The sequence below is a fragment of the Anser brachyrhynchus genome, assembly GCF_964034855.1.
Source record: "Anser brachyrhynchus genome assembly, chromosome: 10".
Classification (NCBI taxonomy): domain Eukaryota; kingdom Metazoa; phylum Chordata; class Aves; order Anseriformes; family Anatidae; genus Anser; species Anser brachyrhynchus.
Window position 1 is genome coordinate 11,496,883 of NC_137705.1, and position 15,263 is coordinate 11,512,145.

At 65.0% G+C, this 15,263-nt stretch overlaps 1 protein-coding gene across 5 annotated transcripts in view; it reads right to left on the reverse strand.

Moving 5' to 3' along the window:
* PLXNA1 (plexin A1) overlaps window positions 1–14,336 on the reverse strand; it is a 108,731-nt gene extending 94,395 nt beyond the window's left edge. Inside the window, exons 1-2 of one of the 5 annotated variants that reach the window (XM_080605965.1) lie at window positions 14,161–14,336; window positions 360–1,705 (exon numbers count right to left, since the gene is read on the reverse strand). In XM_080605965.1, the coding sequence (XP_080462091.1) occupies window positions 360–1,562 (1,203 nt within the window). In that variant the 5' untranslated portion in view covers window positions 1,563–1,705; window positions 14,161–14,336. Of the gene's footprint in view, window positions 1–359; window positions 1,706–7,613; window positions 9,232–9,286; window positions 11,150–12,920; window positions 13,630–14,160 lie in introns of those variants that run through there. The other 4 variants (XM_080605969.1, XM_080605967.1, XM_080605966.1 and 1 more) reach the window with 4 other exon arrangements.
* Between the last annotated feature and the right edge of the window lie 927 nt (window positions 14,337–15,263).

Here is a 15,263-nt window from a genome sequence, read left to right on the forward strand (position 1 = left end):
CCCCTGTCCCTCCGAGAAACAAGCGTCCTGCCCCTCGAAACCAGCTCCCCTTTAGCCCTGCACCCCGCGGGAGAGCCGACAACCCGTGCCAGCGCGCAGCCTCAGCTCGGGGCCAGCAGCTATCGGCAGACACTGATTCAGCCCCAGCCCAGACAGCCTTCCCACACCAAAGCCGCAGTCTCCACGAGGAATGCGACCGAGCGAGCCGAGCGCTCGGCCCCAGCCGTGCCAGGCCCCCGAGCGAGCGCGGGGCCTCCCCCCGGGAGCGCACGAGGCAGGTCAGGTAACCGGGACGGGGCCCAGGGCACGGCCAGCAGCCAAAAACCGCCCGGCCCGCCGAGAGACGAGCGCGGACTCACCGAGTTGATGCAGCCCAGCTCCTTGTTCAAGAGCCAGGGCAGCGAGAGCTTCCCTTCCCCTCTGTAGCACGACTGGATACGCTCCTTGATCTTATCCTTGATCTTCTTCAACGTGAAGAGGCAGAGCACAGACTCCTTGGGAGGCTTCACCCTGTTTTTCTGGCCCTGGGAGAAGATGGTGAAGAGGATATCCTCCTGCTCCGAGATGCCCAGGTACTTGGCCAGGGCCTTGCCAGGCTTGGTGAGGTAAGCGTCCTGGATCAGGCGGTACTCGATGCCGTCCTGCACGCAGCCGATGGGGAACTCCACGTAGGAGTAGAACTTGGGGTCGTCCACGCAGAGGCGGACGATCTTGGAGGTGAAAAACTGCTCCCCGGTGGAGTCGGGCGAGGTGAGCTGGGTGTCCAGCTGCAGGGTCAGGTAGTAAACGAACTGCTCGCTGCTGAAGCTGTAGATGTAGTAGATGTCGAAGGTGGGGAACTTGGAGAGCGTGTCCGAGGGGATCTTAAGCTGGGAAGAGACAAACTCGTCCTGGTAGACGAAGCCGAACATCTCCGCGTTCTCCTCGTTGGCCATCAGCTTGCGGCTGGAGAGCGTGGGGAAGTACTCCGACTTGCCGTCGATGGGCGTCCCGATGAAGAGCTTGTTCTGCCCGTTCACCACCTCGATGATGACCCCGGACATGGTCCCGGACTCGTTGACGCTGGAGAGGTAGTGCTCCTTGCGGTGGTGGGGCTCGCCCAGCTTGAAGAGGTCGTCCAGCCGCAGGAACTGGCAGATCCCCTGCGAGGCGCTGCCGCAGGCGATGAGCCGGTTCCCCGAGTAGTCCACCAGCAGCAGTTTGTTCACGTTGTTGGTGGTGACCAGGCCGTGGGGGCAGGACTGGACGCTGGGCGGGGGGTAACACTTCTCGTTGTCCTCCACCGGCCCCGTCACGTGCGTCCGCAGGAGCGTGAGGTTGTTGGAGAGCTTGTAGATCCGATTGACGGCCCCCACGTACACCTCCCCGGTCTTGTTGTGGACCACCAAGTGCGTCAAGCTCCAGTCTGAAACCGGGAAAGTCCTAAAGGGAGGCTTGGGGCTGCCTTCCGCCAGCGGTAGCCAGGTGCTCCCCAAGAGCAGCAGGGTCCAAACGTGGAGGGGCGAGCAGGGCTTGAGCCAAGGGAGCCGCATGGCGGCAGTGCCACGGCCGGCCGAGGCCATGCCCCCAAGCCCGGCCGCAAAATAAATAGAAAACCCAAACGAAATGGGTGAGGGAAGGAAGAGGAGCTAACGGGACACAGTCTCCTCTGCTTCCTCCGCGCTCGGCGTTCAGGGCATCACGGGCACCGCCGGTCTGGTCAGCCCTAGAGGGGAAAAGAAGAAGAGCGGGGTTAGGAGGCTTTCTTGCAGCGGTATCGAGCCTGCTCCACCCCACTCCATAAGGTTTTGCTGTTTCACACCCTCCTAGCAGGCAGCGTAACAAAATGCCCCCACCACCCCCAGTCCCAGAGGAAAACCAGCAGGGACCCCCAGCGCCAGGACCCTCAGGATGCCGACAACCTCCCCGCGCCACAAACCCCTCCCCACGAGCGGCCATGTGCTTTGTCTCCCCAGCCTGGCCCCCATCACAAGCCTTGCCACCCGGGGAGCCCCAAAGCCTCCCGGAGAGGGGCCAGGCCCTGCCTCCCCTCGCCGAGCCCCCTCGGGAGGAGCGGTGGCCGCACGCCTGCGGCAGAGCAGAGCAGAGCAGAGCGACGTGTCCCCGGCAGGCAGCGGCCTGGCGATGCGCTCCAGCACACCTCCCGCATACAAATGGCCCGGCGGGGCGTAGCTGGCCCCGACCTGCTTTTAAGCCCACCGAAGCATCCATCAGGGACCAGCTGCTAACGAGCCACCAGCGTGCCGGCGTGCAGCCCCGCACCGTTCCATCGCGGCACGTCAAAAAAATCAGGGCTTGCTCCCAGCTCGTGAGCACAAAGGGAAAACGGCCCCACTGTCAGGCTGGGGGTGTCCCGGTGCCTGGCCGAGCGAGGTATTTCCAGCCCCATCCCACCTCACCCCCAGTTTAACTGGATGCCGGCACGCTGCTCACCGAGAGGACGCTGCTTTTATAGAGGCGAGGCAAATGGGGTGGGGAGAGGCAGAGGAAAAAGCATGGCTTTTGTGAATGAAGACGGACACAAATGGCACCAATTTACTACTCAAGCAGCGTGTGACCGAGCCTGCGGAGGGGAGCTGGGACTCGAGCCCAGGCGGGCTGTGTCCTCCCGGCACAGGGCTCCTGCATCGCCCGGACGGGGTGCAGGAGGCACAGCCCGAGCCGCTACCCAGAGGAGGATCTCAAAATCGCCTTTTAAAGGAGCTGAGAGCGCGGGGAGCCCTGGCACGCTGCCTGCCGGCCCTGCCACCTGCCTGCCTGACAAAGCCCAGGAGGGCCACGGGCAGGGGGAGCTGGGGGGAGCGAGCGGGCACAGCACGGAGAGGCAGCGGGCTCCGAAACGTGGGGCTGCCATCAGGCAGCGGGGAGCTGCGGGGAGCATGGAGAGCTCTGCATCTCCCCACGTGCTCCGTGCAGCCTCAGCTCCCTGCTTCATCTGGTGATGGTGCCAAGCCACCCCCCCCCAGCAAGCAGCCCGGACACCTCGCTGCGAAGGTCCCCGGCCGGGAAGTGAGCTCAGCCCTTTGTTTCCCAGCCCAGCCTCGCAGATAAGACGCTCCAAAAGCGGGCGGAGGAAAGCCTCCCCCTCCTTATCGCCCGTCTCTGACTCAGCTCGCGTGGGGATAACCCGCTCGGGGCCCAGCACGACAGCAGGATGCCCGGCAGGGAGTGGCGCAGGTAGGAAACGTGGCCCGCGGTGCCAGGACCTGTGTCATCGGTGGGCAGCCGGCACCACGCCAGCGGCAGCGCACGCGATAGCGGCAGGGGCTGGCAGCGACCGCTCTGCTGGCTCCTCCGTGCCCCCGGGCAGGTCCCTGCACCGCTTCCAAATCCCCTTTGTGGACGTGCCCAGCTCCGAAAGCTCTCCGTTCCAGCTCCGAAAGCTCTCCAGCTCCGAAAGCTCTCCGTTCCTGCAGCGCTCCCAGCGCCTTCCTCCTCGCCACGCAGCAGCCTCCGAGGCTATAGCCTCGAGGGAGGTTTGGGCAACGGCGTGTGAGCACCTCGGAGGCCGAGCCAGCTCTGCGGGCGTGGAGTGAACCGAAACGTGGAGCCACCAGCCCTGGAAGTGACTCACGTGGTCCAAAGCTCACAGCCCTGCGGTGCTTTGTCAGGGCAAGAGGCTCCCGGCAGGGAGCGCGCACCCACACCCCAGGGCACGGCGTGCTGGGACAGAGCCGTCCCTCCTGGGGAGCGGTGACAGGCAGCCCCCCCCGCCCAGCACCTTCGTTTTAGGGCCTTATCAGTAAGACCACAAACACAAGCACAGCGGAGCGGCGCTCGCCACCCCCTAACCGCACTGCGGCGCAGGATGCGGCCACGCCGCCGGCACATTGCTGCTGGTTGGGGCAGGCGGCGGCGGCGGCGAGCGGCTCGGTTTCCTCCCGGGCTGCGGGCTGCCAGGGGAAGGTTCCTGCCCACCGGGGGCCTCCCTCGCCCAGCTGGCAGTGCCCAGCACCCAGGCCCAGCACCCTGCGCCGTGCCCTGCGCAAACAGCGCGGGTTTTGTCCTTGCCGCAGGGCCCAGCAGCTCTCCTCACGGTGCGGATGGGGTAGGAGGAGTAACAGCAGCGCTGGCTTCCTGGGCGCTTGACGTGGGTGTCCCCACACTGTCCCCTTTGTCCCGAAGCCCAGGACACACAGCCTGGGTTTTACTTTCTCCTCCAAACAAGGGGACCTCCTGGGGGCACTGCGCAACCGCACTCACCCCAGCAGCAGGGTGCAGCTCCAAACACCCCCTGCAACTCCCAAACAGCCCCCCTGCTTCCAGCAACGATTTCTGCAATTCATCCAGCCCCGTCCAGACCAGCTGAGACCCTCTGCACCCCATTACAGAGCTGGCAGCCCCAGTGCAACACCGCAGCAGTAGAAGGACAGGAGCCGACGGCGACAGGAGGCGCATGTGCCCCAAACCAAACACAAACCCCAGCACGACCGCTGCTCTGTCTGCACCGGCACGGGGAGAGGAACAACGCCACGGGCTCTGAGATTACCACCTAAATGAAACCCGACTTACACGCCAGCAGCACGCCGCCGGGAGGAAGAGGAGCGGGGACAGGCGGCGGAGGTGGCGTGGGAACACCGAACCCCTGCGCTGCTCCGCGGGGACGGGTGAGCGGGACGGGGAAGTCGTTTTCTCAGCACATTTCTAATTATTCATTGCTTCTATTTTCGGGAGCGGGTACGAGAGCCAGAGGTCAGGCTGCTGTGACAAATCAGGGCTAGAAAGCCCAACAGGAGATTCCCAAATTAATTTAGGGAACGGTTCCTCGGGAGCTGGAACGAGAGCAAAGCAAGGGAGAGCTGGGGCGAGCTGCGAGCAGACAGATGACAGTCTGCAGAGCTCCTCGGAGACTTCTGCTCCTAAATATACGTCTGCAGCAACTTCTCGTCCTAGTGCCCTGACACCAGCAGGGGTTTTGTACAGTAAGACCTGCTTAAAGCAATCAGCAGTGGTTAAAATTAAAAAAATAAGAGAACTACAGGAGAGGTTAGTTTGCTTTCTTCTTTTCTACGTTCCCAACAGCATCTTGCCCCAGGAGGACTTGGGGATCACAGTAGGAAGCAAGACCCACACTGCAAACACAGCCACCATGGTCACAAATGGTGGAAACCCCAAGCAGACAACACAAAACCGAGCCAGTGTCTGGGCTGAGCTAAAAAAAAATGTGCTGCAGCATGGGCCCGTGCACGCCTGCACCGGGGAGAGCAGCAGAAAGGGGACCAAACGCGCACCTGCCGCGGCGCCCCAAGCATGGAGCTCCCCGCAGCAGCCGGCGGCTCGTGCACGCACGTGGGGCTTCTCCTCTCTCACACGCACGTAGCAGGAAACCTGCCGTCAGAAACAAAGCTGACAAAGCAACTGCGCACCCGCTAAATCCACCCCGGCCCCTTTCATCCCACGCCGGAAAGGAAATTTGGTAACAGCCTCGCCTCGGCAGCGGCCAAGAGGCCGGTGTGGCTTTAGGTGCTGCTCACACGGGACCCGGCTGCACCACCCGCAGCCTCGTGCTCACACCCACCCGCCCCGAAGGAGCCGTACACTCATCAGGGAGCTGCTGCCCTGCCCACAAACACTCATGTCCCGCTTGCTCGCTCCTGCGGGGACGGAGAGGGGCCGTGCTGCTCTCCCCCCGGAGCTGCGGGCTTCCCAGCCCGCGGCACAGCCGGAAACCTGGGTTTGGGGCGGGAGAAGCGGCTTTGGGAAAACAGACCTCACTTTTGATAGCACAAAACAGGAGTGCTGGGATGGGTAAAACAAACCTTAAAAGGCAAAGGCCGGACAGAGCACTAAGGACCAGCTCTGCTCGCTCGGGGAGCGAGGCCAGCGCGCTGCCTGGTGCTGACTCGGCACAGGCAGCCCTGCTACAAAGCGGCAGCCCCCACGGAAATTAACGGGGCCGTGGTCCGGAGCCGGCCACAGAGCATCCCCTGCAGCAGCAGGGCTGGTGCTGAGCATCCCCTGCAGCCCCCATCGCAGCTCGTGCCGCATCGAGCATCCTCTTCCTCAGGGAGAAGCGGCCCTCCAGGCTGTCCACAGCCCCCCAGGAGTGCTGCGAAACAGAGGCTGGGAGAGAAACCCGACGGGAGGGAAAACCCTCCTGCCTGACCCCCGGGAGGGCAGGAGAGACGGGACCTGATGGGTTTTTCTGTGCTTGCTCCAAGTCGCTTGCTGCTTTCGGACTGAGGGAACCGGCTCCATCTTCACCCGCCCGAGCTGCCAGTAATTAGCGAAAGGGAGCGAGGGGAGATGCTGCGGAGGAGAGAAAAGCCCGCAGGCCACAGGAGAGTCGGTCTCACAATACGTTGGGTGTATTTTTAGGTTCGTCTGCCTGGGAAAAGCCTTGCAACAATAAGAAAAGGCTGGTGGTGTTACCGAGTTGGGAGCTGCACTACATATGCAATCATCTGCAGCAGGGCTGCGTTTAACTCCTTCCTGCTCCGCTCGCAGCCGTCGGGAGCAATTTGCTGGGTCTGTCCCCTCCCCGCAGTGCAATCACTTCAGACCTTACCCCTGGCTGGAGCCAAGCCCTGATGAAATCAGTGGCGAGCGCTGAAGCTCCCCCTCCAACCTGGAGCACAATTACCGGTATCAGGGATCTCTCTCCTATCCTCCCTGCCCCGGGGCCTCCCGCTGGCCCCAGGCACAGCCCAAGGCAGCACCCTGCCTGCGGCCCCTGTCCTGCCAGGACTTGGGCCTCTTTTATCCCAGGAAACGCAAGTAGGAGAAGCAGCCGTCCGCTGCTCCAGGGCTTCACGGAGAAGTTTGGCCCTCAGCACGCGGGGGCACAAAAGAAGGAGCAGCAAGGAGACGAGGTGGCATTTCTCAGGGCACGACTCCCCGTGCCCGGCCCACGTCGTGCCACGGAGAACAGAGCTGGAGCCACCGCGTGTGGTCACCACTGAGAGGCCGCACGCTGCCCTGCAGAAAGCCTTTCACAGCTGGCTCAGCAGCGTTTCTGGGATGGTTTCTCCCAGCCCCGATAGCACAAGGCAGAGAGAGGCACGAGGACAGCCTCAGCAGGTCCTGCCAGCAGCACACACCCCTGCCGAGGACACCAGGCACAAAGCAGGACCTCACACACGTGCCCCGACCACATTCAGCTCTGCCGGAGGCACAACCTGACGGCTGCCCTCCCCATTCCCCCCCACAGCAGAGCTGGCTGTCAAAGAGGCAGACCTGGGCCCTACAAGGGGCCTTCTCCACACAGCCCCGAGCCGGACACGTATTTCCAAGAAGGACAGTGTGCCCACGCTTCCCTTGAGCTCCACAGGGCCAAGAGGTGACCTGGTTCAACCTGGTTAAAGCACAGCACCTGGAGACCGAGGCGCAGGACCCAGCCCGCTGCCCCCCCGCACGCCCTGCGCAGGCTGCCCGCCTCCACGCGCGGCGAAACCCCGCACGCAGACCCCTGCTGCAGGCCTCGGTCGTGGGGCTGCGGCTCCTAACAGCAGCACCCAGGGCAGCTCAAGGCTCACAGCCCACACCGACGTTCATCTGGCGACCTTGAGGAGACCAGGACCGCCCCTGCCCAGACACGCAGGGTTTGGGAACAGCCCGGCTCCCCAGGACGCCGCAGCCCCCCTGCGAGGGGCACGGCTTTCCCCAAACCCCACCTGGGAGCTCCCGGGTTGTGCCGACGGAGCGGAGCCGGAAGATTTCTGCCTGCTCCCGGCTCCGGGGCTGCTTTAATCCAGCACGAATCCAGGCGGAGCTGAAATTCCTCTTTTTCCACCCGGCCCCGTGCTGCGGTCACGGGGTGAGCCGAGCCGGTGCAGGGCACACACCGCCCTCGTGGGTAGGCCTGGATAAAGGCACCGGGCACCACAAGGCATCTGCTGTCGGGGAGAGGAGGTTTCCCCAGCCAAAGCCCATGCTGTAGCTGATTCCCCTTTCCACCCCCAGCCCTCCCACGACTTTCCTTGCTGCAGGCTGTATCCCTCACCCCGCTGTGGGGGAAGCTGGGGGAAAAGGGCCTCGGGCTGGGCACAGCCCCGCGCGGAGCCGCCCTGGGGGAGAGGGGAAGCGAGCGGCGCCTGAAAGCGCTCCAACAGTGGCAACACAAAGAGGGGAAACTCTGCTTTCAGAGCCTGACAGAGGCTTCATTCGCTCACGGGATGGGCCGGGAGCATCCGATAAAAACAGCAAGGCACACGCACGCACAGAGCCAAAGGCTGCGTCCTCACCCCAGGGCCAGCGTGCCGGCACGCTCCCACCCCACCGGGGGGCTTCAGGCGGCCGGGGAGGGCGAAGCCAGGTCTGGAGCAGGACGCGGCACGCCTGGGTGTCCCAGGAGATCACCCCCGAGAGGCTCCAGCCGGGAGGGAGAGGGGAAGGAGAGGCACCCGGTGGCCCCCGGCCGCCCGCCCGCGCTTGGCGAGCCGTGCGGGACGGAGAGGGCCGCGTGCGCTGCCGCTGCCCGCCGAGGTGCTGCCAGAAGGGCGCTCACCGCGTGCGAGCCACAGCGGCTGGACGGTGGCCCCGGCGGTGACGTCAGGCTGCGGAGGGGCCAGGAGCCGCGTGGCTCCGCACCGCGGCACACGGAGCACGCCGGAGAGGCAGGGCAAGGCGGGCGCTCGCCCCGATCCTTGTGCCCCCCGCCCCAGGCATCCCCCCCGTGCGCCTGCGGGGCCGCGGGCACCGCCGCTGTAGGGGCTGTGACGAGGAGTAGCCGGTGGCAACCTGAGCCCGGGCCGCTGGAGGCTCGCCGACCCGCGGAGGCCGATCTCTTCGCCTGCCTTCCTGCCTTTCTCCTCCCCCATTTCTTCCCGATGACATCAGCCTGAAAAACAGGTTCTCCCCTGCCGACGAGCCCATCGGACAGCTCGCTGTCCCCACCGCTGTCCCGCTGGAGGGGGCAAAGCCCCCCCGCGGACCCCCTGCCGCGGTGAAAGGACCCCCAGTCCCGGAGGGGCAGGACCCCGAGCGAGCACGGGGCAGCTCTGCTCCCTGCCTCCCTGCCGGAGGCTGTTCCGGGCAGCCCCTGCAGGACACGGATGGTCCGGGAGCAGGATGGAGCCCCCCAGGTCCTCGGGCAGCCCCTTACGACCACCCAGCCAAGCCTTCCGAGGGCCACAGAGCTGGATTTGGACCAACCGGGAACACGGTTCTGCGAAACATCCTGCGCACCAGCCGAGCCGCGAGATTATTTTTAAACTCCTAAAATATTTTTGGGTTTTCCTCTTCCCTTGTTGAAGCTAACAGTCTGCACAGGAAGACCGAAACAACTGCCTGTACATAAAGCGCGGCCGCGCACACAAAGCAAACAACTTATTGCCACTATAATTACCTTCGATGTTATCTGCGGCTCCGACAGGGTCGGCGTTCGCTGAAGGAAATGTGGTTTTCGCATCGCCCCATGTCACCGCCGGCAGGGGATGATCCCTCCTGCCAGCCCCGCCGGGGACCCGGTGCCACCAGCAGCACCCGGTGCCGGTGCCCAGGGCAGCGAGCGCAGGGGGCTGAAGGCAGCGAGCGCCCGGGCGCGGGGCCGCGGCGTGCAGATCTCTTCCCTGAAGCCCGGCTGGTGACTGCCTCTCCCCTCGCAGGGGATTTTGTTCTGCAAGGGCTCGAATATTTTGGCACGCGGGCAGGCGCTTAACCAAGCGCGTAAAGCAGAGGGGCTCGGAGAGCTGCTGCGATCGCACGGCCGCCGCGAGAGCCGCCCGGACCGGGGCCAGAGGCCCCGCACGGCCGAGGATCAGGCCCCTGGACACAGCGGGGCGAAAAAACGCGAGGGATAAGAGAAAGCCTGGAGCCGGTTCAGGCGGCGAGGATCCGAGCTGACTTCCTGCTAATGGCATGAAAACAAGGCTCCTCCTAACCCCTCGCACGCCGGACCGCAGCCCTGCTCCAGCGAACTCCAAAGAAAGCATGAATCACTCCACATTTATCAGCTCAAAACACCCGAGCAATTAACGAGATTTTTTTTTTCCCCCCTCCAGTATAATTATATACGTTTTAATGCAATTACCACCCCTGTATTTTGTACATTAAACAGTAGGCAGCCAAAGGAAGAGAGAGACTTTATTTTCCTTGGCTTAGCATTTCTGAAAATACCGGGGGATTGCAGAGCAGCCCCGGCAGAAGGGTTTATCATCACGGGAGAAACGGGGGAGTGGATGGAAAACGGGAAGGGGCGGGAGGGATCCCCTGCAGGGAAAGCAGGAACCGCAGCGCCCGTACCCGCTGCCCTCCGGCCACCGCTCGTACCTCCGCGGGGAAACGGCCCCGATGCCACAGGCAGGGCACGGACCTGGCCTCAGCCTCCGAAAATCCACCCGGTCGTGGGTTACCCAACCCCCAGAGCCGGGGTCGATAGCCAGATTAAAGCTCCCGGGCAGCAGCACGGATAGCAAAGCGCGGTTAAACTGCCCAAATTGGATTACGAGCGCTCCGGGTCTCGGTGCCAAGTCGGCCGGCGGGCTGCGGGAGGAGAGGGGAGGCAGGCGCGGGCACCCGGAGCCCCGGGGCGAGCAGCCTCGGCGGGGAGGCAGAGGGGAGAACGGGGAAGGGCTGAGGCTGCTGCTCAGCACCAGCGGACGTGGAGGAGATGTCCTCTGCCCAGCAGGTCCTGCAGAGCCCGGCGCCTGCCCGGCTGCAGTGTGCTCACCCGGGCACTTTCTCCCAGCGATAAAACTTCTTGGCACAGAGACCAACACGTGGGGCGGGGGTGAGCTCAACTGCACTGCAAAGACCTGGCCTCGCACCCGCACGGACAGAGGGGTCGCCCAAAACATCCCCCTCGTGCCGCTCAAGGAGACTTGAGGGCAGAAAGGAGCAAAAGCGTTTGTGTTCCTGCACCGGCCGCACAGCCCGGACGCGAAGTTCATACACTCGAACATCTTGACACACAGGCAACAAGGAGGAGGTTTGCCAAGCCCTGGCTGAAGGGAAAAATAAACTCCGAGATGTTTTTAATTCAGGGTTTTAAATGATGGCTTCCACCTGGAACAAAGGCTGGAGGCAGCCGCGGGATGCTCGGGCAAGGCACACGGATGGAGGCACCGCCCGGCTCTCGGCCGCGCTCCGGCAGCGGGTCGAAGGCACACGTTTGGGCTGCCCAACACGCCAAAAACGGGGAAAACGAGCCGCGTCTGCCTGTGGCTGGCACGAAAACCACGGAGATTGGCCTGAGCTTTTCCCTTGAGACGTTTGCTCAAACCTGGCTTGCAAGCGCAGCCCAGGAAGGCGCTGGGGTACCTGCCTGTGCTTCCCTGCTGCGCCCTTCCCCGGGGCTAACACGGGGCACGGCCAAAGCCGCGTGCCATCGACGGTGCCGGCGCCCACGTGTGCCCTGCACAGCCCCACGGCTGCAGCGGGAGGCTCCCGCAGCACGGCCCTGCGCGTGTCGGGGGCTGCAGCCAGCCAAGGAGGGGTTTGTCTCCAGCCCCAAGTCAAACCGGCCGCCCCGGCACTGACGCAAACGCTCGCTCCTCCCGACTTCACGCGGCGTCACGGCGCTCAGCACCCCTCCGGGAGAAGGGCCCACGGCCACGGGAGGGAAGGGACCGGGGCCACGAGGAGCCACATTCACCTGTCCCCTGCCGTGCCCAGCCATAGGGCTGCTCACCAGCCAAAAACCAGCCAGGAGCACCCAGAGCTCTTCCGTGCGGCACCACCGGTGCCTAACGACGCAATTTGGAGACGTAATTTGGAGACATTAGCAGACCACAGAGCAGCAGCGCAAGGTTTCCATGAATATAACCCCACCAGCCCCGGTCCCAAGCCCACGCAAACCTGGAACCTGCAGGCAGCGAGGGGAGGACCCAGCGCCGGGGCGACCCGTGCCCCCTTCCCACGGCACAGAGGGACTGCAGCACCTCTGCCCCCTTCCCTTCTCCCCCCGCCACGCCAGGGGTGCCGAAGCTGTCCCCCTGGGTGCCGAAGCTGTCACCAGGGGAGCCTTCATGCAGACAAAGCCCGGCGGGACCCAGCGGCAGCCGGATCCTGCAGGCACAGCTCCCCAGCTCGCAGGCAGCCCGGCGGCACGAGCGCTGCAGCACCGGGCTCCTCCGCCCAGGAATTCCCAGCTCGGGGCCGAGCGAAGCTCTCGCCGGCGGTTAACGCTACAGCCAGCAGCAAGTCAAGCAGCAACAAAGGCCCTGACCCGCACCGAGCCTGGAGAATAAACACGCACAACTTTCCCCCATTAAGCCCGATCCGAGGGCCGGATCCTTCCCCTTTGCGCACGGGGTGGGGAAGGCGCAGCACGGCCACGGAGCCGAGCTGCCAGGCACCGCATTCACGCAGCGGGAGCGGGGCTGGGGCCGGCCCCGAGCTCTGCCGGCGCTGCGGCTGGGCTGGCGTGCCGGCAGGGAGGAGGGGAGGCAGCCTCGGCGGCGCAGCACGGCACGGCACGGCACGCAGCAGCACGGCTTTTATTGCCCTCTGCCATTTCAGCCTCTCGCCAGCCCAGCCCCAGCCCCGCCGGAGTTCGGGGGAGTTTGGGTACGTGCCGCAGGGCCCGCTGCCTTCGGCAGGAAAAGTGCTTTGGTTTGCGGGCAGAGGCAAGGGCCGCCTGCCGTAGCTGCATGCGCAGCCCCAGCGCGCACCGAGGCTGATTGCTGCGCTCCGCTCCAAACCTTACGCATCCATTAAAAAAAAAAAAAAAAGGCAAAGCAAAGCCAAGAGGGGAAACTTTAGGCCCTCCAGGCTATCCGTGCTCGCCGCACAAGAGCTCCGGCTGCGTGCGGTACCGACACCGCCACGCTACCAAACCCAACGCCCTCAAAACTTTGATTTTCCGAGCTGCACGACAAAGCCCAGCCGCCGAACGTACACCGAGCATCCGCCCGCAGCCCCATCGGGGAAGCGAGACGCTCAGGCCGGGATGCGCCCGCTGTCCCTGCATCCCCCAAGCACGGATTCGGACCCCGAAATTCCTCAGCACCCGCGCGGCCCCGGCCGCCTCCGGCACACACCCGCACCCCGCGGGCAGCAGCAGCAGCAGCAGCAGCCTCCCCTCCTCGCAGCCACTTCGGAAATTATCTGTACATCATCCGGGAGGCTCCTGCCCCGCCGCTGCTCCTCAGCTCCTGCACGTTCCTACCGCATTTCGGTCGCCGGTGTCTCGAGCGAGAGACATGGAGCCGCTCGCTCTGCCTACTGAGCGGATACAAAAGCCCCTGACATTGTTCAGGAAGCAATTAGCCGCTGGTCGGAGGAAAATGGTGTTTTCAGATGGATAACCTTTGATGTAGTCAATAGCTTCGTCTCCTCCTTTTTTTTTTTTTCTTTTTTTTTTTTTCTTTTCGGCCTCACACAAAAGAAAGAGGGGGGAAAAAAATAATAATCATAATAATAAAAAAAACAAATCCGGCGAAAGGCTGGGGATTCGCTCCGACACAGCCCTCGCTCAGCAAAAAGGGATCTGGCGGCGAGGCGGGGGAAGGCAGCCCGACAATGCAGCTCATCCGTCCAACTTTTTTCCCCGCCGCGTCCCGGAGCCCGCACGGAGGAGCGGGAACATCCATCTGCGGGCTCGCAGGTCCCGCTTTTGTTTCGCCCTCCCCGAAGCACGGCCGAGCGGGGCGGGGGGAGCTCAGAAGTGAGGGTACTGCCTGCCTTCTCCTCCCCATCCACCTCCTCCTTACCCAGTGACCTTCATGTTAAGCCCTGCTTACACCCCGGCCCCCCCCCAGCGCTTCCATGGGGGCAGCTCTCAGCCCTCAGAGGCCGGGATTTTGGGGTTTTTTTGGGGGATTTTCCTGCAGTACAGCACCGGGGGGGGGGGGGGGGGGCCGGGGGCACCCAGCCTCGGGGGGCACCGCCACGGAGGGGAGCGGGGGGGGGCGGCAGCAGCCTCCGGGGGGGCTCTGCCCCCCGACGGGGCTCTGCATCGAGGGGAGGGGGAACCCGCCCGGCCCCCCCCGCAGCGGCTCTGCGGCTTCGGGGACCCCAAAAAGCCCGAGCCCAGCCCCCAAAACCCGGCTGCGGGGGGGGGGCGGGGGGGGGGGGGGCGCCGACCCCTGCCGGCCCCGCGGGGCGCAATGCGGGGCTGGCCGGGGGGGGGGGGGGAGCCGCACCCCCTCCCCATTTCGCTTTTTTTTTATAAAAAAAAAAAAGGGGGGGGGGAAGAGGGGGGGGTTGCGGGAAGCCCGATTTCACCCCCAAAACGAGAAATAAAACCGGCGGAGGAAAGTTGCCAGCCGCGTTACTCACGCCTCGGGTCCCCGCTGGCTTCAGCCCCGCCAGCCATAACCGCATTCCAGCCGGGGCCCGCCGCCGCCGCCTCCTCCTCCTCCTCCTCCTCCTTCTTCCTCCTCTCCTCCTCCTCCTCCTCCTCCCCCTCCGGCCGCGGCCCGCCGCCCTCCCGCCTGCCTCCCGCCGCCGCCGCCGCTGCCCCGCATGAATGGGCCGGCGGCGCGGGGCCCCGACGGAACGCCGCCCGCCGCGCGCCCCCGCCGCCGCGCGCACGCGCACGGCCGCGCCGCCGCTGCCAGCACCGGGGCCGGGGCCGGGGAAAAGGGGCGGCGGCGGCGGCGGCGGAGCCCGGCCGAGCTCCAGGGGGCGCCCGCGGAGCTCCGCGGGGAGAGGCGCGGCCCCGCCTTGCTGCTCCCTCTTAAAAGGGCGATGGAGGGGGGGGGGGGGGGGGGGGGACGTGGGGCTGTGGGGAGCGGGGGGCGGTTGGGGGGGGGGAGCCGCAATGGGGAGGGTGGTCCGCGAGGGGTGTGGGGGGGGCTGCCCGGTGGTCTGTGTCTGCTCCCGAGGCGCTGCGCCCAAGCGTGGGGCGGTGGGGACGGCGGCACGCGTGGCCCCCTCGCTTGCGGGGTGCCCCAAAGCGCCAGGCACGCGGCCATCTGTGCAGAAGGCGAGGGGCAGAACGCTCGTGGACACCGCGGTGGAGAGAAGGAGGAGGTTTGGGGGATATAACCCCCGTACGGGGCGGTGGAGGTGAGGGTGGTGCCGCTGCGCCCTCCTGCCCCACGGCCACCTCAGGCTGCGGTGCCGTGTTACGCCGTGCTGCCATCTTGGACCCTACGCACGGCCACCCTCATGAGGACGCCCAGGCTGGACCCACAAACCTAGACATGGCTCCCTCACAGACCTGCACATGGCTCCATCAGAGACCTAGACACAGCTCCCTCATGGCCCTACATACGGCTCCCTCACCGCCCTAGACGTGGTTCCCTCACAGCCCTACACATGGCTCCCTCACAGCCCTACACAAGGCTCCCTCATGGCCCTACACAAATCCCTCACAGCCCTACACATGGTTCCTTCACAGCCCTACACACGGCTCCCTCACAGCCCTATACATGGCT